We start from the raw sequence: 23,692 nt of genomic DNA on the forward strand, positions 1-23,692 counted from the left end.
CTCTCTCTACCCCTCGCTGCTCATGCTCTCTCTCTCTCAAAAATGAATTTTTAAAAAAACATTAAATTTTTTTCTAAAAAGTATTATTCCTGCTGTTAAGATTTTGCTCAATATCCTTTCTGCTTGAAACATTCTTCCCACATTCAGCCTATTCAAATTCTTCCCATTTTTAAGGCCACCTCAAATTCTTTCCTTCCTTCAACAAGAATCAATAATAAAATCCTTACAACAAGAAGGGGTCTTGTGCTCCTTATCTTTAGGGATGACCAGAAAGAGGGGAAGAGAAGAGTTTGAGAGTCTGTGTCCTACTTGAAGTGAGAAAACCTAAGGGATAAAGCATATGGTCACAGTTTCCAAAGAAGAGTCACATCAGCATTGACATCCCATTACACCTCATCTTATTTCCACATGAATCCTAGGAGACAGATGCCACTCCTCATTGCTCCGCACCGTTGACAGATTACTGTACGCATGCCATAGGGTTGTTCCGAGGATTAAATGAGTTTCAGCATGCAGAGTGCTGACACAGTAAACATTCAATGCCTGTTTATTACTATGACTTAATTCATATCAATCAAAAAGATTAATTAAGTTGCTCAGGCATCCCAGAGATACCACACACTTAGGGATATTTCCTATATTAATTTCTTGCCTTGGGAATTCCCAGATCAAGTACGTAATATCAAACATCAAACCTACCTGGCATACAGATCCATGGTTGCAAATTCTCACGTGAAACTCTCACACCCCTCTCCCAACCACCTCTGTCACACTACCACCACCATTTGCAACTTGTAAATCCAGATACCAGACTGTCATCTGTCTTGGTAGGATTTTTTTCTTTAGTTCCACCCTACCCACTGCCCCTTGTGCTGAGGGTGTAGTTTTTAAGGGCTTGCAGCATGGGCCCAAAGCCTCTAATTCTGTCTCTGTGAGCATTAAAAGTCAAATCCTGGAAGTAATGGAAAACAACATCCTTCTTGCATCCACCGCTATCTGGGCAGTCTTAGTATAGGCTCAAATTCCTTTACTTTTCAAAATATTTTTTTAATGTTTATTTATTTTGAGAGAGGGAGGGAAAGAGAGAATCCTAAGCAGGCTCTGCTCTGTCAGCACAGAGATGAACTGGGGGCTTCATCTCACAAACCATGAGATCATGACCTGAGCCCAAATCAAGAGTCCAACACTTAACCGACTGAGCCACCCAGGCACCCTTATAGGCTTAAATTCCTGTTATTCAGATCATTAGATCTCTCAGCTATGCATTTACAAGGACATTTACTATGTTGTTCTTGTTGGGTTTTTAATCCAGCATATCTAGGTGTTTTACGACTGGAGGATTTTCTGGTTATTCTAATTTTCCAGAACTAAGATTCCCATCACAGTTTTTCACTGACAATCAAATTAGAGCTGTTTACCTTTATGTTCTCAGCTCTTACCTAAGGGAGCATTTCATGTAGTTTTAAATTCCTAAAAATAAGCTCATGTTTTAGAGATGAATGTTTATTGAAAACCCAGAGGAAATTATGGTGTAGATTATAAAACAACTGCCCAGGGGCACCTGGGTGGCTCAGTAGGTTGTGTCCGACTTTGGCTCAGGTCATGATCTCACGGTTCGTGAGTTTGAGCCCCCCGTCAGGCTCTGTGCTGTTATCTCAGAGCCTGGAGTCTGCTTCAGATTCTGTGTCTCCCACTCTGCCCCTCCCATGCTTGCACTCTGTGTCTCTCTAGAAAATAAATAAACATTAAAAAAAAAAGCTTAAGAACTTTATAAATAATAAATACAAGAGATCTGATTTAAGATGTCAAACATTCTTTAAGATCAACTATTCTTTATCTCTTTTTAATAATTAGCATATTGTATCAGCCTATAAAATAGCTCACTCTTTGGATTGCGTAAACATATGTATTTACCAACACTGCAACCAACCACAGTACCAACAACGGAAAACTAAAGACTCTTAGCTGTCTCTCTTGAGTATGTACTCAACAAAGTCCACACTGACCAAATACACTAATTGCTTTACCTTCATCTGGTGCACTCAGGCCCAATGTGGTGAATGGCATTTCGTGAAGCAACACCGCACAATCATGCCAGTTGAAATAAAATCTCTCTACTCATTCCAAAACTAGATCTATATAGTTTAAAATGCCTATATCATCCATATCTGCTATGCTTAGGGAAAAATAAGAAGCTGCCTGTAAGTACCAGAGTAAAGAGTCGCAATTTTGGTCCCAATTGTTGTCAGGTGATTTTTCTCTCTATCCAGTATTCTGATCCCTGCAGACCCTCTACCCCTCCGTGCCCTCTATATGCTAGAATGCCTCGAGCTTGGTCCGGGCCTTCTCTTGTCATTCTACATCCTCTCCCTAGATTATCTTACACAATTCCATAGTTTTAAATTTCATTTATATGTCAGCAGCTCACAGACTTCTTTCTCTAGCCCAGAAACCGTCTTTTGAGCTCCAAATCCGTATATCCAACCTGTCCGATATCTGTCCCAGACATATCTCTGATACCCAAGTAGTGATGTAGTCTTGCCCTAATGTACTCCTCTATAATCATTTCTATCTTGGAAAATGACACTTCAATCACCCAGTAATTGATGGCAGAACTCTGGAAGTTCTTCCTGACACTACTTTTTCAATGACCTGTATATATAATGCATTAGCAAGACCTAGTGATTAAGATTGATTGATTGATTGATTGATTATTGTGGAGGTAGAGAGAAATGGAGATATACTATGTCCACTACCTTAAACCTATTCCTAGCTGTTTATCATGTGTTACCTGGCCAGTCACCAGGACTAGTTTCCTAAGTGGTCTGCCCACATCCTCTCAAACACTCTAATCTATTCTACACAATGTAACCAGAACAATCTTTTAAAATGACAAAACCAATTCTTTATCACAGGCACATGCTGATTGAAACATATACACATCACTTAAAACTTCCAGTTACATTGCACCTAAGGTAAAATCCCAACTCCATAACATATCCTTTGCCAAAAGAAGTCTCAGAGACAAAAGCATTTAGAAAAAAAAAAAAGATTTCTTAGAAAAACACTTGCAAAAGTTTACAAGTGAGTTCAACTTTAGAAGGACTGGTTCACAAAACACGGTCCCCAAGGTTATATGGTTCATAACGGAAAAAGCAACTTTCTCACATGTTTGCCATACTCCCCCAAATTATTGCATATCATCAGACTTAGAAAAATCAGCATTACAAAAGTCAGCAATTAAATTATTTTTGTTAGGGAATCAGTAACATGCGAGAAAGGCTAAAGGTTTTATTCACTTTGGAGACTATAGATAGTATGACACTGTCCTTTTTTGGCTTACCTCAGAGCACAAAGTGTTTTGTTTTTCCTAACTGTGGTATGTGACATACATACTTTCTCATATTGGAAGCAGGGAAAGGTGCTAATTTTGCTTTATGTGGATAAATCTGGGCATGATGTGGCTACTTCTTATGTCTTTGCCCTCAACTTATGTTATGCTCCCCATATCTATGTTCCAGCCACATGGCCTTCTTTCAGGTTCACCAACTCTTCCCCCAGCACACTGTTCCCTGTCTGGTACACACTCTCTTGTAGCCTTTATGGAGCCAAATCTTACTCATCTTCCCAGTTACAACTTAAGTATCACTTCCTCCAAATCCCAATCTAAATCTATTCTCCTATTATTCAATCAGTCATAATGTCTGCATTATCAGTTAGGATGCCTTTGGTTGTCAGTAACTCAACGACAAATTCAAACATATTGCTAGGGTCTTCAAGGCCAGGGAGGTTTTGAGCATGGAGAAGAACATTCACCAATATGTGTACTTTTGTACAAAGCTCACCTTATAAACATTAATATGTAGTAAGCAGTATTTCCTGGAAATGTTGTCTTGTTTTGTCCCAAACAGTATTTACTAAGCATATGTGGCTATTGAGCGCTGGAAATATGGCTAATGCAACTGAGGAATTGAATTTTTAATTTCATTTATTTTTAATTAACATTTAAAACTGATAATTGCTTCAGTTTTTGGAAAACTTAAGCAATCTTGGAAGAACTCAGATATGTGAATCTATTTTTGCAACTGCAAATTTTAAGAAATCTATATTTTATGAAATCAATTTCCAATTGAAATTAAGCAATTAAGAATAAAGCATGTAAGTGTAAAGTACATAATGGATTTCTAAGATTTGTATAAAAATGTAAATTATCTCAGTTTTTATATTGATTACCTGTTGAAATTATATTTTGGATATATTGGGTTAAATAAAATATGTCACTAAAATCAATTTCATCTACTTGCTTTTGCTTTTTAAGTGTGGCTACTAGAAAACTGTAAATCACCTAGCTTATTTAAAATTACATGACTAATTACAGAGTTAGCATTATGTTAGGACAGCACAGCCCTTAATGTTGAAATAGTTTACTCAACTAACCAAAAAAATTTAACAAAGTTTCCACATAAAAAGGCTTACAAAGTTTCCACTTAAAGTTTTTGAGGGAGTTAGGAGGAAATACAAATGTCGAGTTGGTGCTTTTAAAAGGTAAGTGTATAACATGCTGATGCTGGATTGGAATTTAGGGCTTTTAGGGGGAGTGGATGGAGTATTAGGTAAACCGGGAGGCCACTGCAGTAATCCAGGCATCAAAATGATGATATTGGTTCCCGGCTAGAATGGAGGCGGTGAGATGAAGAGAAGATACACCTGAGAGGCATTTAGGAGGTAAAACTGACGTGGTTTAAAAACTTAGATTCTTATCTGATTGAATGAAAACATTGATTACAGACTATTAATCATATTCTACACTGAAAACAGTAATTAAAACGTATTTAATCGAAGTCTATAATGTAATCAAAACAGATTACAGGTTTAATCACATTCTTCAACAACTTTATTAAAATCACAAATCCAGCAGATTCTCATATGCTTCCAAGAACCGAAAACACGCGCGCGCGCGCGCACACACACACACACACACACACAACACAGGCGCACACATAAAATACAGAACTGTCATAATGATTACAGAATTCACTGGAACATTTACATTTAAACTGATCACAAAGGTAGCACAGGTATGACTTGCACCTAATATCTGCTAAAGGAGGAGCCCCTGACAGGGCTGAGGAATGCATGATTGAATTATTCACGGCAATCTACAGAAGAAAAGATCGGCCAACTCCAACAGAAGAAAAGATCGGGGCACAGAGGCGGAGTCCGGCTCGGACACTATTGCCAGAATTGGCCGGAGGTCCCACGTCAGTCAGTGGCCAGGCCCCGAACTCGAGCCTCATTCGTCGTCCGCCCACCACGGGGCGGGACGGCTACGCCTTCGGCGCTTTTATTCACGCCGCGCCAGTGCGGGTCTGATTCGGAAGCCGCAGACCCACCGAGGAGCTGGCACGCTAACGAAAACCTCGGCGCCGTCATTTCAGAGTCAAGGAAACATCGTCAAGGAAACATCAGAGACACAGGCTGAGCCTGCCTTCCGACAGGCCCTCCCGCGAGGAATGCTTCCGGGGCAGGGGGCGGGGCTGCCGGAAGTGGCCGGACGCCGTCTGCTGTTCGTTGTTTAAGCGGCTGACGGGAAGGAGAAGCCGAAGCCCCGGCGGCGCCGCGGGGCGGCAGTCACGACCTGATCCCGGGCGGCCGCTAGCCTCTGGACGAGCCAGAAGCCAGGAGTACCGGCTGCGGAGCGGAGGGGCGAGACGCCCGCTCGCCTTCTGATCTCATCATGTCGCGGGGCTCCATCGAGATTCCCCTCCGGGACACTGACGAGGTAAGTGTCGCGTATGGGGGAGGGTGGGGGCCGTGAACTTGGACGATCTCTTCCTCTCCCCTTCTCTCGACTTCATCTCCTAAGCGAGAGCACCTTCTCCCCCAGGAGCCCAGGTCGAAATCCCCCGCCGAAATCCCAGTCACCTCCTTCCCCAGCTCCTGCACCTTCCCAGGCTGGGAACATCACGTCCCCGCAGCCTCGGAGCCACCCCGAGGAGTACTTGAAAGTTCCTTTCCTACCTGTTCGTCTGTTACAGTACTCTGCTCTCTTCCTAATTCACGGGCGCAGGATGTGAGAGTGCCGATAAATTGTAAGGCACCTCAGATAAAAGAGGTGGGCGCTGATGTCACCGTGGTCTCTCTGCTGCTCAAACTATCTTTCCCAGAGAGTACATAGGAGTCGCCCTTTATCCCTTAGAAACTCGCGTCGGTCATGGTGCACTGTGTCCTCCACACTTGGCTCCATCAGCGAAATAGAGACCCAGAGATATAGCCTCCACTGTGCACAGATAGAATTTAACCCTCTCTCCCTTCCCACGCCTCATCATGGGTAGTCTGGGGCTTGTCTGAGTAAAGCTCTCAGCAGTGATGTTTATATCCAATATATATATATATCTATATCTATCTCATACTTGTACTTTTGTTGGGTTGAGATAAGATACTGAGATATAATTCACTTAGCGTCAAATCCACTGGTTTTCAGTAGTATTTGCAAAGTTGTGTAACCATAACCACTATCTAATTCCAGAACATTCACCTACTGTTAATTTTTGTGCCCACTTTCAGGAGTGTCGGTGACGCGCAAATGCTGTCTCCCTGATTAATGTGTACAGGGGCATTCAACTTTGCATTGCCTCTGGATTATGCCTCTCAAGTTGTCAGACCTATAGCCTCAGAGTGTCTGGGGTGCTTTTCTGCACTCTACCTGCATTATGTGTTAAGCAGGGTTTGGTTTTGTTATTTTTGAGCAAGCAAAGCTTTTGGAACATTTTATAGTTCTAGTGATTTGAAGACAACTAGCGATATTTGTTGGCTTCTCTGTGCTTTTATCTTAATATTACCATATGACCTATTTGACACGTGTGCCTTAAACATTTCTTAACATGTATTTGCTCATCCCTATTGAAAGTGAACACAAACCCTCTGTGTATCCATATTGATGTATATTCTGAAAAGCAGCAAAGAAGAAATGTGAATTTAAGGAAGAAATAAAAGTTAAAACCTACATTTTGTGTTTTAGGTCATTGAACTTGACTTCGATCAGTTACCGGAGGGAGACGAAGTTATCAGTATTCTGAAACAGGAACACACACAACTGCACATATGGATTGCTTTGGCGGTCAGTGTTCATGTAACAAATATTTTTTATATGTTGACTGGGAAAAACCTATGATTTCTATTTCCAGATACAGTCATAGCCAGCTTGGGAGCATGATAAGTAAATTGTACCATGTGTATGGAAGTTAATTGTATTACCATTTATAGAACAAGAAGACCAGTTTCCCAAGTGATGTGCTAGTCCACTGGTAAATTAGTATGGGTTGGTAACGGCAAAATTCATTTACATTAAACAGTATTCCGTGCTGAGTATTTGATTATTTATTAATTACTCAGTGAAGACTGGCTTATGGTTTGTAGATAATCTGAGAAAAAACGAGATACCACCATGTAAACATTACTTAGTGTTGTTGTCCGTAACAATAAAACATTTCCCATAAAATACTCTAGAAAGTGATTACATTCCAGGCTCGCTCATAAAAGCTCTTTGGGGTGAGGTTTATCTCAGTCTTGTTTTTTGTCCTCTTTGATCCCTTCCACAACATAAACCCTCCTGGAGATTCTCAGGAGAATCACTTCAGAGAGCCTAAAATTCTAACATCCTTCACTCTCCCCAGAACTGACTGCCTAATGTTTCCTTTTTGTGAGAACATCCTAGTAGATTATTCTGGTAATATAATACAACATATACTGCAATCATTTTTGCAAAGCAAGTGTGCCACAGGTCACTTTCATGTAAAGATACATAGGAGGTACCTTATATTATCTTGAAAGGTAGAAGTAGATCTAAAATTGAACTTATATCCAGTGCTCAAACTTAACTGTAAAGAATTTCTTAGATATAGATTTACAGAGAAATACTTGTAGTGACAATAGTGCCTTTCTGAAGTGTTGTTTTCCTAGTCTGTGGAGAACAAGCCATTGATGCTTGTCACATAGTTTTTAAAGCCAGAGGGAATTTAGATTTTCTGTAGTGTAATGCCTTCTTTAACAGCACTTACAGAAAAAATGGAATATTGAAGTATTAGCATGGTACCTGCGGTAAAATTGATGAAACATTGTGGGCTGTAGTATGTTACAAAGAAAAGAGTGTAGGCTTTGGGATCAGAGAGACCTTTGTTCAAATTCCTACTTGGCTGCTAACTAGCTGTGTGACCTTAGACAAATGATCTACCTTCTGAGCCTGTTTTCTCATCTACAATGTGATGTTAGTATTCACTTTAAGAGTGATTGTAGTAGATTAGATTGTAGTAGATTGTGTAGATTAAAGATAAGTATGTAAATCTCCTGGTGCAGTCTGTGGCTCATAGTAGTTAATAAATGATGAATATTCTTTTTAGTATTAATAAATGAAACAAATGCCCAAAGAAGTTATTCAGCAGGCCCAAAGTCATGGATAATTTCGATAGATCTAGAACCAGAGCCTAAGTTTTCTGTTTAGAATTCTGTATCCCTATCCCTCTCCTTATTGCTTTTTCTCTTGGGCTCTGATTTAGTTTGAAATCAACTATTGCTAGCTAAGTAGTAATTTGGAAACATTGATAGTGATTATCACTTTTTTAACAGCTTTATTAAGGCATAATTCACCTATAATAAACTGCACATATTTGACATGTACCATTTGAGATGTTTTACCATATTTCACCCCTGTGAAATCACCACCACAATCAAGATTAATATATCCATCACTCCCTAAAACCTTCTTCCAGACTCTTTCCCACCACCCCCCCCATGGTGCTTAGCCTACACCTGATCTGCTTTTGTTGCTAAAGATTGCATATTCTAGAGTTTTATACAAGTGGAATCATTTCAATATGTACTCTTTTTGGTCTGTCTTCTCTCAGCGTAATCATCTTGAGATTTATCCACATTGTAGTATGTATGAGTAGTTCTTTACTTTTTTCTACTGAGCAGCAGCTATTATACCACAAGCAGATTACCACTGCTTGTTTATCCATTCACCTGTTGATCAACAATCGAGTTGTTTCCAGTTTTTGGCTATTACAGACAGAGCTGCTGTAAATGTTTGTATGCATCTTTTTGTATGGACATATGCTTTAATAATCCTAATCTGATTCTTTACCTTTTAGCTGGAATATTACAAGCAAGGAAAAACAGAAGAGTTTGTAAAGTTGTTGGAAGCAGCACGTATAGATGGCAATTTGGACTATAGAGACCATGAGAAAGACCAGATGACCTGCTTGGATACATTGGCAGCCTATTATGTACAACAGGCTCGGAAGGAAAAGAATAAGGATAATAAGAAAGATCTTATTACACAGGCAACCCTGTTGTATACCATGGCCGATAAAATTATTATGTATGATCAGGTAAAATAAGATTTCTTTGAATTTATGAAAGGGAAAAAAAATACCACATGAAATAAAATGTGTGTGATAGGGGCGCCTGGGTGGCTCGGTCAGTTAGGCGTCCGACTTCGGCTCAGGTCATGATCTCACGGTCTGTGAGTTCGAGCCCTGCGTCAGGCTCTGTGCTGACTGCTCGGAGCCTGGAGCCTGTTTCAGATTCTGTGTCTCCCTCTCTGCCCCTCCCCTGTTCACGCTCTGTCTCTCTCTGTCTCAAAAATAAATAAACGTTAAAATAAATAAATAAAAAATAAAATAAAATAAAATGTGTGTGATAGGCAACAGATTTTTTTTTAAAAGAATTTTTCTTAAAATAATGTGGTTGATAATAAATAGTCAAAAGAAGGAATTCCTTGTTAAAATGGAAATTTCTTTGGTTATTGTACTGTTGAAGTAATGTGGGCAAATTTAGCATACATAAAACTTATCCACATATTGAGTCAATAATTCTTTCATCTCCAGGTGAATTTCAGGCATATTTTAAGGAGTCTAACTTTTCTTTTCATCATTGTTCCTGGCACAGACGACTTGCATTTCTGGATAATTTCTTGATTTGTAATTAAGAATTACCTATTGGTAGTTCAAACACATTATAGTCAATAGAAGAATTTGTGTGATATTCCACCTCCTTCCTATATAGTTTTCATTTTATTGTTGTATATTCATGGTAAATTATGGTTAGTCTTTGGTAAAGTCAAGTCTAAGATGATGTATTACTTTTTCAGAACCACTTGTTAGGAAGAGCCTGCTTCTGCCTACTGGAAGGTGACAAAATGGATCAGGCTGATGCACAGTTTCATTTTGTACTCAACCAGTCTCCAAATAATATTCCAGCCCTTCTTGGTAAGTCATTTTTGGCAGCCATTTTAGGAAACTGTTTTTCATCATATGCCTGGAATATATTTCTTTGGCCTAGACAGCAGCATAGAAGAGCTTTACCTTATAAAAATGACCTGCAGGGCACCTAGGTGGCTCAGTCGGTTAAGCATCTGACTACGGCTCAGGTCATGACCTCACGGTTAGTGGGTTACTGAGTTTGAGTCCCGCATCCAGTAAGCTCAAGCCCCACTTCCGGTGAACACGAGCCCTGCTTCGGGTTAAAAAAAAAAAAAAGCAGTCCCCACGTTGGCAAGCCCCACTTCTCTCTCTCTCTCTCTGTCTCTCTGTCTCCCTCTGTCTCCCTCTGTCTCCCTCTGTCTCCCTCTCTCCCTCCCTCCCTCCCTCTTCCCTCCCTCCCTCCCTCTCTCCCTCTCCCCCTCTCCCCCTCTCCCCCCCATACCTTGTTCATTTGTGCCCTCCTTGTCACGTAAATAAATAAATACATAAATAAATAAGATCTACAGTGATCTATGATCATTGTTTCTTTTTAAGCTACATAAATAGAAGCTATACCAGTTAAGAATAATCTGTAATCCACTTCTAAAGAGTCAATAAGCAATTTCTATTTGGACAACGGTCAGCTCTTTTACTTATTGTTGTATAATGTTTAATATGACTTTTATTTATAAGCATACATTAATATATTCTTATGGAAAACGGGTTTTGATATGAAATCATTTTTACCGTATTCAAGTATTTCTTATTCAGAGATGTATTTGATATAGGTGAGTTCATGTAGAGTGTATGAGACTTGTGTTTTTTAAACAACTCATGTTTATCTTTAAAAATCATTTAGGGAAAGCTTGCATTTCATTCAACAAGAAGGATTACAGAGGAGCTCTTGCTTACTATAAGAAAGCATTGCGTACTAACCCAGGATGTCCAGGTAAGAGAAAAACTTTAAGTCTAAGCTGTGTATGATCCAAGTGAAAATATTGAGGATTTGACAGTTGCCTATGAAGTTAGTTGTGAAAAGATGATATAGGGTTGTTGAAAGAATTGAAATTTTTTAAAAATGTTATGTTTGATCCGAAAGCTGAATAGCAGATCATCTTATAATCTTTTTGTTCTTATACTATTTTTCTATTGAAAATCACTCTAGTGATTTAGCAAATCTTATTGAGTATCAACTATGTGCCAGGCATTGTTCTAGACCCAAGGAATGCAGCAATGAACCAAAGAGACAAAAATCTTTGCCCCCATGGAATCCATTTTCCAGTGGAGAAGATAAAATGAGTAAAATATAAACTATGCAAGATAGTGGTAAAAGGAAAGTAAAGCAGAAAAGGTATATGAGAAGAACTGGGGGTTTGCTTAGAAAAAATCAGGAAAATATGTCAGTGAAACAGTAACATTTGAGTAAAAACCTTAAAATAATAAGCATGTAGATTAAATGGGAGAAGATTATTCCCAAAGAGGGGGAATAGGAGGTACAAAGGCTCTGAGGAAAGAGTGGGCCTAGCAGGTTTCAAGAACAGTGAGGAAGCTAGTGTGTCTGGAATCAAGAGGGAAAATGAGGAGGAAAAGTAGTAAGAACTGAGTCAAAGATATAACCAAGGACCAGTCATGTAAGGCATAATAGATTAGTATAAGGACTTTAGCTTTTACTCTGACAGACATAGGAAGCCATTGGAGGGCTTTGGGCAAAGGAGTAAGTAACATGATCTGACTCATATTGAAAGGATCATTTTGAGCTTCTGGGCTGAGACTAGAGTGGGGCAGGGGGGCAAAGATAGAAGTAGGGAGAACAGGCAGAAAGCTGTTGCCGTCATGTGGGTCAGAGATGATTGTGGCTTGCACTAGGGTGGCAGTAGTGGAGGTATAAGTGATCAGATTCTATGTATACTTTGAAGGACGAACTGACAGAGTAGATGTGATATATGAGCAACTGACAGAGTAGGTGTGATGTATGGGCCAAAGGAGGGATCAAAGGTAACTCCTTTGCATAAGCGACTGTAAGAGTAGAGTTACATTTTAGTATATCTGGAAAATAGTTCAAGAAGAATTATTTTTCAACATGAAAATTTTAAAATACCTTTTAGGTGTACAACTGGAGAGGTCAGGAGGGCTGTAGTTCAGGAAAGAGGTCTGAGCTGAAGTAATTAATTTGGAAGTCATCAACATACAGATGGTGTATAAAGCCATGAAACTATGAGGTCGCCAGGGGAGTGAGTGTAGGTAGAAAAGAGGCCCAAAGATGGAGTTCTAGGGCATTCTGGCATTGTAGAGGTTAGGGAAATGAGGAAGATGCAGCCAAGGAGCCTGAGAAGGAGCAGCCAGATGTAGGAGGAAAAGAGAGTAAGTGCAATGTCCTTGAAATCCAATGTAAAATGTTTCCAGGACAAGACATCAGACAGTATCACATTCTATTGTTAGGTCAAGTAAAGTAGGGACCGAGAATCAATCATTGAATTCAGCAGCATACTAAGCATTAGTGACCTTGATAAAAGCAGTTTTACTGGAATGGTGGGGGTGAGATCCTTGTTGGAATGCATTTAAGAAGATAATGGAAAAGGAAAGTTATTAGAGGCAGCACCCACCTGTAGATAGATATGTCAAGGAGTTTTGTTCTCAGGGGAAGAATAGGAGTGGGTTGACAAATGGAAAGGAAAATGGAATCAAGAGAAGATCTTTTTAAGATGGGAGAATGTATATGGATGAGAATGATCTGATACAGAAAATTTGATAATGCAGGAAAAAGAGGAGAGGGTTGCTGAAGCAATGTCCTTAAATAAATGAGAAGGGGTGAGATCTCATGACCAACCAGTGGAGAGGCTGACCCTTCATGGGAACATGGTAGAGTTTTGGCATGGCCTTAAAATTGGGGAGCATGTATAAGCATAGCTCTGAAGAGAATGACAGTATGTGCATGTAGTCAGGCACGATATTGAAGACCTTACTGAAGCTTTTTGCTCTCTGTTCAAAAATTTCTCTTCAAAAATTAAGACACTGAAGGTAGAGTGTAACCAGGAGTGTTGGAAGACAAGAGAAGTACCAGTATTGTAGGTGTTCTGTTTATGATGAGAAAGGAGAGCAGTATGGTATACTATCCACTGAAAGCAAGTTTGTGGTCTACCAAAAGATTTTGTAGTGTAAATATACTGAGGTTAATTTCAAGATTTTGAGACTCAATGTTTAAGTATTTTGTTTAATTTGAACCCTAAAAATGTCCTAGTTTCACAGACTGAATGACTGTTTTTTTTAGCGGAAGTTCGTTTAGGAATGGGCCATTGCTTTGTGAAACTTAACAAACTGGAAAAAGCTCGTCTGGCATTCAGCAGAGCCCTGGAACTCAACTCCAAATGTGTGGGAGCATTGGTTGGACTGGCTGTACTAGAACTCAACAATAAAGAGGTATGTGAGTGAAAAAAAATTTCCTGACTGATTTGTCAGACTTACTGTTACTTACCTAAAATTCTTGAGGCCAAAGTGTTTTAGAGGTCAAGACTGCAGGTAATAGGTTATTGGGATGCCTGGGTGGTTCAGTTGGTTAAGCATCTGATGCTTGGTTTTGGCTCAAGTCATGATCTCACAGTTTGTGAGTTCAAGCTCTGCATTATTAGGCTTTGTGCTGACGGTGTGGAGCCTGCTTGGGATTCTCTGTCTCCTCTTTCTGTTCTTCCATCCCCCCTTTCTCTCTCAAATTAAGTAAATAAGCATTTAATAAGATTTCATGTAATAGAACTATAATATGATGCCTGGACTGCATAATATATAATACCCAGGTATTAGGACACCACCCCAAATGCAAACATGTATTTCTGTGTCAGAGTGAGTGACTGTTCACACTAATAGGGTAACCTCACAATTCAGGTAAAGTTTTGCCACCAAGTGAGCTTACTCCAAGATTACAAAATAGCTTATGTTTTAAGAAGTTTTTGGATTTCAGAATTTCAGGTGAGGAGTTGGTAGGTTGTATATCAGTTTGGCATGCTTTCAATTGCAAGTAACAAAAAGCATACTACAGTGACTTAAACATGAGGGGTTTTATCATCCACTAAACCAGCTATCTAAGGTCTTGGATTTGGCACCTCAGTATCATTAAACCCAAAGTTTTACATCTTTCTGTCCTTAGTATGTGGATTTTTCTTCTCATGTCTGTCACCTCATAGTTGCAAGATAGCTGCTGCATCTCCAGGCATCTCATCATTTCATCAGCCTGATATGGAGGGAGGAAAGGGAAAGGATAAATGGCTTTCTGTTAGAGCAGTTCTGTCTCCATCATGCTTCCCCTTGTGTATAATTGTCTAGACAGGATTATCAGGGTTTCTCAGCACTATTGACATATGGGGCTAGATAGTTTTTTGTCGTGGGAAATTATCCTACCCGTTGGTAGGCTGATCAGCAGAATCCCTGGCTTCTGCCCACTACATGCCAGCACATCCGTCCTGTTGTGATAATGAAAAAAATGACATTACCCCTGGTTTAGAAGTGCCTGGGCCAATCCCCAGAGAAGGGAAATAGATTATCTTAACTGTTTTGGATTAGTCATCATTCATCCCCTGAGGTTTGCAAAGAGGAAAAGGGAACTTTCCTTCCTGAAATTAAAAAATCTCCACAGGCTGTAAAGTCTGGCCTCTGTTAACAGGGTAAGAAGGGTGTACAAGCTGTTGGGTAATCCACAAACATCTGCCACACCAAGAAGATAGCTAAAATCTATAAAACTAGAAGGGGGCTTTTTGTGAGGGAGGTTCTAACAATTTAACTCAGTATTTGAAATTTTTTTTTATCCCTGCTGAATGTTAACTAAATAAGAGCTATGTTTGGTGTCTGAACTTAGATTTATGTAACCTATTTTTCAGACTATAAAGAAAATTTTCAAAAAATGCTGATTAAACGAACCATGAGGTCCTGACCTGAGGCAGAGTCAGATACTTAACAACTGAGCCAGCCAGGCGCCCTGATCCCTCTGGTTTAAATGAAGGAATCCACCTCCAAAACACCTCGTCCTCAGCTTGCTCTCTTAAATTCCAGAGATGCTAGGAGTGCCTGGGTGGCTCAGTCAGTTGAGCGTCTGACTTTGGCTCAGGTCATGATCTCAAGGTCCTTGAGTTCGAGCACTGCGTTGGGCTCTGTGCTGACAGCTCAGAGCCTGGAGCCTGCTTCAGATTCTGTGTCTCCCTCTTTATCTGCCTCTCCCCAACTCATGCTCTATCTCTCTCTCTGTCAAAAATAAATAAACATTAAAAAAATTTAAATTTCGGGGCGCCTGGGTGGCGCAGTCAGTTGGGCGTCCGACTTCGGCTCAGGTCACGATCTCGCGGTCCGTGAGTTCGAGCCCCACGTCGGGCTCTGGGCTGGTGGCTCGGAGCCTGGAGCCTGCTTCCGATTCTGTGTCTCCCTCTTTCTCTGCCCCTCCCCCGTTCATGCTCTGTCTCTCTCTGTCTCAAAAATGAAAACGTTAAAAAAAAAAATAAAAAAAAAAAAATTTAAATTTCAAAAAAAAATGCTGATTAAATAATGGCCCTGTTGTCATCATTTTTCTTTTAGGCTGATTCCATCAAAAATGGTGTCCAGCTTCTTTCCAGAGCCTATACTATTGATCCTAGCAACCCCATGGTATTGAACCATTTGGCAAATCACTTTTTCTTCAAAAAGGTAAGAGAACTCAATTTATTAAAGTTGTTTGCTTTTAAATCCTGATTTGTTTTTCTGTTCTGCAGTTGATACTCTACTTTTTAACTTGGAAAAAAAAAATTAAAAATCTCAGGAGGTTTTTTCAAATTAGAGTTTGTATTAGTTAATTGGGGGTGGGTATGTTTGTTCATTCATTCACTCATTTTATATTTATTGACCCTTTATACTATACCTAACACTGTGATAGGGATGTGGAGACCAATAAGATAGAGTTTCTGTACTCAGGAGTTCAGTTTCATAGAAAATGCAGACATGTAAACAAATGTAAATATAGAAATAAAGGTCTCTACCCTGCTGTGGTAGAAAAACGAAAGAGGAAGTGATCAAGTGGTTAAGGAGGTTTTCACCAAGAAGGAGAAGCCCTTGAACTAGGTTTTTAGGAGGAAGTCTTTAGGTAGTTGAAAAGGGAAAGGTACAGATGTATGAAATATTCTCAGTAGTTTAGTAAAAGCATGGCATATGGTGGGCTCATGATAGACAATGCATTGGATCCAGATGGTGGGACACTGGTGTGATATAAGGTGTTTGGACATACTTCTCTAGGCAGCCAATGAGTCATTGAAGTTTTTGTTTGTTTTTGCATATTGATCAAGATGTATTTTTTAAAGTTGCCACTAATTCTGTAGAAGCAATGGTATTTTAGATTTTTTTGAATGTTAAAATTCGGTATTTCATTGGCAAAGTTATTATACAGTAAGTATGAAAGTTTTATCTGCCATATGGAAACCAGGTACTAAACTGTACTAAGAACTTTAAATAGCAAGTTAGGTAAAAGTTCACTAAACTGTATTAATCCTTATTAATAATAGATACTATATCACCGTGATTATTGCCACTAATATGCAAGTACTGTTATCTTTTTAAAATGTTTATTTATTTTGAGAGAGAGAATGAATCCCAAGTAGTGTCTACCCTGTCAGCACAGAGCCCAATATGGGGCTCAGTGTTATGAACTGTGAGATAATGACCTGAGCCAAAATCAAGAATTAGACACTTAGCCAACTGAGCCATGCAGGTACCCCCCAAGTACTATTAAATATGCATTCTGTGGGAGTACCTGGCTGGCTCAGTCAGAAGAACGTGTGACTCTTGATCTCAGGGTTGTGACTGTGAGCCCCACGTGGGGTGTATAGATTACTTAAATAAGATTTTTCAAAAAATGTATTCCATGAATTTGTATAATAGTCACAACATTCCTATGAGATAGTTAATATTATCCCCATTTTGTGGGTGAATAATTGAGGCAGAGGTTATAGCCTAAGGTCATACAGCTATTAACCATAATGCTGTACTTCCTCTGGCTATGGAAAGCATACTTGCTGTTCATAATGAATTAATTATTTAAGCTTTATGCTGTAACTTTTATAGTATGAAAAGGCAATTATTTAGGGAGAAGATGGAAATGTATCTTATAAGTACTTAAAGTGTTACTGTTTCAGATAAAACAGTTACAGTAACTTTGGTTTTTACTGAAAAAAACAAAGGACTGATAATTCTAAATATTTGAATATATATTTAATAGTCATTGCTCACAGCTGTTAGGACAGCATTCTTGAACCAAATGAAAAGTATTCTATTTTAAATTTGGGGGACACCTGGGTGGTTCATTCGGTTAAGTGTCTGACTTCAGCTCAAGTCATGATCTAGCAGTTCGTGAGTTCAAGCTCCCTCTGTCGGGCTCTGTGCTGACAGCTCAGCCTGGAGCCTGCTTTGGATTCTGTGTCTCCCTCTCTCTCTCTGCCCTCCCCCGCTCGCACTCTGTCTCTCTCTGTCTCTCAAAAATGAATAAACGTTAAAAGAAATTTTTTTAAAAAGAAAGTTAAGTAACACCACTTGCCAAAATTCACTCATCTAGCAAATAGTACAGTTGAGATGTAGTATTTCAATTCTCTGCCCACTACACTGCATTGCCTCCCCTGTAGAGGAATCATTTAACCAGATGGGGGAAAGGTATTATTAATTAATATCCCAGACACTCAGTAATTAACTAGTAAAGTAGGTTTAGAAATGGGAGGAGCCATGATGACTCCTGGAGCAATTACCACAGACCTCCAGAAAGAACTGAGAACTGAGCTTGGTTGTTTGATTGGAAAGAGAAGTAGCTAGAATGCAGAGTGGATTAAGGACAAAAATTGGGGCATGAGGGGAAATCAAAGAGATGTGAATGAGGACTTTAAGATGGAATGTAATCTTCAATACTTTTTATGTTGAATTTCAAAGTAGAATCATTTTATTCCCTAAGAGATATGTCATGAGTCAAGGAGTAACAAAAATAGAAAAATTAAAGTATATTCCAAACCCAACATTTGACCTTTACCCTCATCCCAGGGACCAATACATAAATTTAGCTAAAAGGCTGTGCAAAATAATTCAGAGTGTAGAGTTTGAATTATTTAGTTCAAATTCAGGTATCACCACTATATAGTTATGTTGCTTTGGGCAGATAATTTCCCTAAACTTTAATTTCCTTACTTGTAAAACAGTAATAACTACCTACTTTATAGGATTTGAGGAGTGGCATTTAGAATTAAATGTAATGTGCATATTAAATACTTAATCTAATGGGAAAGAGTTACCGTTAAAACTACAATTACATTATTATTCCTAATATTAAAAAAAAAAAGTTGAAACTGTCCATTGACCAAACAGAGGCTCTCCAGACCAGATTTATAGCCAAATGGGTAAAACATATCCTTATTAAAACCAGAAAGTTGTTTCCTATCCCTGATGTATAAACTCTGACTTTGAGATTCTCAGGAGATTAGCTCGGTAATCCAAATTAAGTCATGACCCATGGGAAAGTCATGACCCATGTATTCAAATAGAGCTGAATTCACATCTGGTCACTTAAGCTTGCTACCCTCATGTGTTAGAACATTTCTTTGGTGTCGGGAAAAAAAAAATTGTATTCAGATTCTAGCTTTTCCACCTTAGACAATACACTTTATTTCTTTAAGCCTCCATTTCCCCATCAATAAAATGATAATAATGACAGTCTTTGCAAGATTTTTGACTGAGCCTAGAACTAATGTAAATATCATACCTACCACAGTGCTTGGTATATAATAGTTCTCAATAAATTGTAATTGTTCCCTTTACTAGTAATAAGGGACTTAACCTCTCTTAGGGTTTCTCATCACAAAAATACAGCGGATACCTCAAAGGATTGTTGCAGGATTAAATGAAGTAAGAGATATCATGGGTAGATACTAAGTTCTGGGTAAATAATGTTAGTTCCCATCTTCCCTGAAGTTATCAGCAAGGGGAATGAGAAAAATGATTTGTAATTCTACGTATTGTGCTGTTATTGTTCATTCAGTGAACACATTTTAAAAATGAAATTTGAGGAAGCCTTATGATTGAGACTGTTTGAGTCGTTTGAATTTACTCATTTGGTTTCTGGATCTCCTTGTTCAGGATTATAGTAAAGTCCAGCACTTGGCTCTCCATGCATTCCATAATACAGAAGTGGAGGCTATGCAAGCAGAAAGTTGCTATCAGCTGGCTAGATCATTCCACGTTCAGGTAAGGTCATTTCCAACCTTCTCCAGATAGCTAATTCTTTTGTTTTATAGTTTTTCAAGTCTTTCCAAAATTTTTGTACATTAAAAAGAAGGCAGAGAATCTTTCGTACATACCGTTGGTCTTGTTTTATTTTCATTTTTTAGGAAGATTATGACCAAGCTTTCCAGTACTACTATCAAGCCACACAATTTGCCTCATCCTCTTTTGTGCTGCCATTTTTTGGCTTGGGACAAATGTATATATATCGAGGTGACAAAGAAAATGCATCTCAGTGCTTTGAGAAAGTTTTGAAAGCTTATCCTAATAATTATGAAACTATGAAAATTCTTGGCTCTCTATATGCTGCCTCAGAAGATCAAGAAAAACGAGATATCGCTAAGGTACATTTTAAAAAATCTTAGCTATTCTCCATTATCACTAGACTGTCATTCCTCATTCTTGTTATTGCTAGTAGAGATATGATGGAAGCAGTTTTGTTAGCCGAGCTTGTTCCAGTTGAAATAACGAACAGTTGACGTATTAAACAAGGTAGAGTAGCTACCACTTTTTACTTTGACGACCTGTAGTTGCTTAATTAAGCCTGCTTTAGCTTAATGATCTCTTTTATCCCAGGGCCATTTGAAGAAGGTCACAGAACAGTATCCTGATGACGTTGAAGCTTGGATTGAATTGGCGCAAATCTTAGAACAGACTGATATACAGGTATTTTAGCAGTGCTTTTTGTCTCCTACATAACGTGTTTTTTGAAAGCATGGTATAGTGTTTCTCCCTTTCGTTTTCACTTACACCGAATTCTCTCCACCTTGAAAATAACAGGGTGCCCTTTCAGCCTATGGAACAGCTACACGGATCCTTCAGGAGAAAGTGCAGGCCGATGTCCCACCAGAGATTCTGAATAATGTGGGTGCCCTCCATTTTAGACTTGGAAATCTAGGGGAGGCAAAGGTAGGAAAATAGAAATATTCACTTCTTACATACTGTCAGGTGGAATGCACACCTTTTTAGATGTACCAACTAAGTCTTAACAATGTAATTTTCTTTTTTTTTTCATAGAAATATTTTTTGGCATCATTGGATCGTGCAAAGGCAGAAGCTGAGCATGATGAACATTATTATAATGCCATTTCTGTTACAACATCGTACAATTTAGCCAGGCTGTATGAGGCAATGTGTGAATTCCACGAAGCTGAAAAACTATATAAAAACATCTTACGGGAACATCCTAATTATGTTGACTGTAAGAATTGTAAACTTTTTTTTATGAATTAAAATTCCCACCACAGCAGCAAAAATTTAACCTGAAAAAAAAAAAAATCTTTCTTAGAACCAATAGTAAAAAAATATGAAGGTTATCATGTCCCCTTTTCGTCAAGGCAAATTTGTGGCCTTAAAAAAATAAAAAAGATGCAGCTTCACTTAAATTTATGCTAGAAACTAAAAGAAACAACTAAAAATGAGTTGAACCATATTTCATAAAGTGGGCGATCTTCAGTGTGCCAGCTACCTTTATTAGACTTTGAACAATTCCTTGGCATATTTGGTGCTAGATATACTTTTCTGATGTTCCTGCTCTAATTTCATATTTGCATTTTTGCAATGTTTATAATAGTGAGAAAAAGCACTGTTTTGCCTCAAAATAATTATTACTAAAATGTCCTACTTTGAGTTCTTACATCCTAGACGTTGTAAAATTCAGACAGTTTTTAATTGAAAATGATTTGCAATACTGTATTTCCCTTAAAAGTACCTAAAGCTATGATATTTTGACTCTGGTTAAATCAGGAGCTATTAACTTGGCCCCTGTCATGCTGCTATGGATACAAAAGTGATTTAAAATAAATCAGATTTAGTTCAATTCCAGGCTGAATTTGGTTTGATGGGTAGTAGTAAACCATTATTAGTTTCTGGAGAAAATAACAACTTACATTTGTGCGGCACCTTTTTACTGTTCTTTAAGTGGAAGCCCACAATTAGAGCCCAGGTTTTCTAACTAGTAATCCCTAGTAGTCCATGCTTTCACTACTTTGCCTTATGACAAGCAGCTTTTTAAGAAAAAGTGACAGTACTGTGCATCAGAGAGAAACTGGAAACAGAACAGCCCTGAGTTTTGAAATAACTTCGCTGGAGATAAGGGCTTGGACCAGGATGTGAACACTGGAATAGAGTGGAAGAAATAAATCCGAGATTTCAAACAGTGACTTGATGGGAACAGAATTGCTCTTTAACTTGTGAGATTATTAATTAGTTTTATTGGTGCTCAATTTTCTTTATCTGTGGGATTTTTCTGTTCATTGTGTGAATGTATTAACAAAAATCAATCATTTCAAAAGTATGGCTTTAAAATTATGGTCTTTTATAGATAATATTTTAAACGTAAAAACTTTTAAATGTATATTTTTAGGCTATCTGCGCCTTGGAGCCATGGCTAGAGATAAAGGAAATTTTTATGAGGCTTCAGATTGGTTTAAGGAAGCTCTTCAGATTAATCAGGTTGGTCATATTAACTCTTAGGTTTGAAAAACAATTATTTCACCTTTTCTCCCTAGATTTTCATTTTAATGGCTATCATTTCTCTAATATCTTGACATCACCCTATTTTATTTACTTGTTGAAGATACTATAGTGTAGAAGTTATGTAAACTTTTTGATTGTTAGCCACAGAAATAGATTTTACATCATAGTTGAGTATACACACGTGTGTATGCAACAACTAAAATGAAGGTTTTGCAAATCTTTATGTACCGTTGCCATGTGCAGTACACTGGCATTATTCTATATTCCATTCCATCTATATTCCATTCTGTTGCATTTCTTATGCTGATAACTACACGTTAAAGTGATTTTACAATTCATTAATCCATCCCCACTCTCAATTTGTAAATGTGGCTTGTAAACCTCTTTGGTAATCAGCTATTGTGGAAAGGTGATTAATGTCTCTGAATCCAAATTACAGATTTTGTTTCTTTTTATATGTGTGTTTCAGGACCATCCAGATGCTTGGTCTTTGATTGGCAATCTTCATTTAGCAAAACAAGAATGGGGTCCGGGACAGAAGAAATTTGAGAGAATATTAAAACAACCATCTACACAGAGTGACACTTACTCTATGCTGGCCCTTGGCAACGTCTGGCTCCAGACTTTGCATCAGCCCACCCGAGATCGAGAAAAGGTAATTTGTTTTTGTCCCTTATTTTTTTTTCTCTTTGTATCTTTAAAACAAAACTGACACTTGATTCCTGTTTGAATTTTGTTTTATAATGTATGTTTCTTTTTATAGGAAAAGCGTCACCAAGATCGTGCCCTGGCCATCTACAAACAAGTGCTCAGAAATGACGCGAAGAATCTGTATGCTGCTAATGGCATAGGTGATTATAAGACACGGGCATCTGTAGTGATTTGTGAAATGAATGCTTTCAGAGGAATGTTTGTAGATCATAATTTCTCCCTAAATGTAATAAATGAAGTTGTATTAAAATAGGGCTTTTAGTGGCTTTTCTGGCTACAACTAGAAAATTCTTTTTTTTTTTTTAATTTAAAAAAAATTTTGTTTTTTATTTATTTTTGAGAGAGTATGAATGGGAGAGGAACAGAGAGAGGGAGACACAGAATCCAAAGCAGGCTCCAGGCTCTGAGGTGTCAGCACAGAGCCCGACACAGGGCTGGAACCCATGAACCATGAGATCATGACCCAAGCCAAAGTTGGATGCTTAATTGACTGAGCCTCCCAGGCGCCCCTTAATTTTTTTTTAATGTTTATTTATTTTGGAGAGAGAAACAGAGTGTGAGTTGGGGAGGGACAGAGATAGACGGAGACACAGAACTCGAAGCAGGCTCCAGGTCTAAGCTGTCGGCACAGAGCCCGACATGGGGCTTAAACCCATGAACCATGAGTTCATGACCTGAGCCGAAGTTGGATGCTTAACTGAGCCATGCAAGCGCCCTTACAGTTAGAAAATTCTTAAATGTGAACCTTTTTATAATTTTAGGAGCTGTTTTGGCCCACAAAGGATATTTTCGCGAAGCTCGTGATGTATTTGCCCAAGTAAGAGAAGCAACAGCAGATATCAGTGATGTGTGGTTGAACCTAGCACACATCTATGTGGAACAGAAGCAATATATTAGTGCCGTTCAGATGGTAATGTCTTATCGTTCAAGATATTTTTGTATTGTGTTCATTGTTTAAGTTTATTTACTTAGAACAAGCTGGGGAGGGGCAGAGAGAGAGA

General features: G+C 38.6%; 1 protein-coding gene across 1 annotated transcript in view; it reads left to right on the forward strand.

Annotated features, from left to right (window-relative positions):
- The first annotated feature begins 5,538 nt into the window (after positions 1-5,538).
- The window catches only part of CTR9 (CTR9 homolog, Paf1/RNA polymerase II complex component), a 28,029-nt gene continuing 9,875 nt past the window's right edge, over positions 5,539-23,692 (forward strand). The window contains exons 1-16 of the mRNA XM_007083222.3: positions 5,539-5,782; positions 7,022-7,120; positions 9,150-9,389; positions 10,151-10,268; positions 11,101-11,190; positions 13,510-13,658; positions 15,795-15,902; positions 19,359-19,466; positions 19,610-19,846; positions 20,079-20,168; positions 20,283-20,411; positions 20,520-20,703; positions 21,868-21,956; positions 22,450-22,635; positions 22,744-22,831; positions 23,453-23,601. Of these exons, the coding sequence (XP_007083284.1) occupies positions 5,738-5,782; positions 7,022-7,120; positions 9,150-9,389; positions 10,151-10,268; positions 11,101-11,190; positions 13,510-13,658; positions 15,795-15,902; positions 19,359-19,466; positions 19,610-19,846; positions 20,079-20,168; positions 20,283-20,411; positions 20,520-20,703; positions 21,868-21,956; positions 22,450-22,635; positions 22,744-22,831; positions 23,453-23,601 (2,109 nt within the window). The 5' untranslated portion in view covers positions 5,539-5,737. The remainder of the gene's footprint in view (positions 5,783-7,021; positions 7,121-9,149; positions 9,390-10,150; positions 10,269-11,100; positions 11,191-13,509; positions 13,659-15,794; positions 15,903-19,358; positions 19,467-19,609; positions 19,847-20,078; positions 20,169-20,282; positions 20,412-20,519; positions 20,704-21,867; positions 21,957-22,449; positions 22,636-22,743; positions 22,832-23,452; positions 23,602-23,692) is intronic.

This window comes from Panthera tigris, chromosome D1 (genome assembly GCF_018350195.1).
Source record: "Panthera tigris isolate Pti1 chromosome D1, P.tigris_Pti1_mat1.1, whole genome shotgun sequence".
NCBI classification, from domain to species: domain Eukaryota; kingdom Metazoa; phylum Chordata; class Mammalia; order Carnivora; family Felidae; genus Panthera; species Panthera tigris.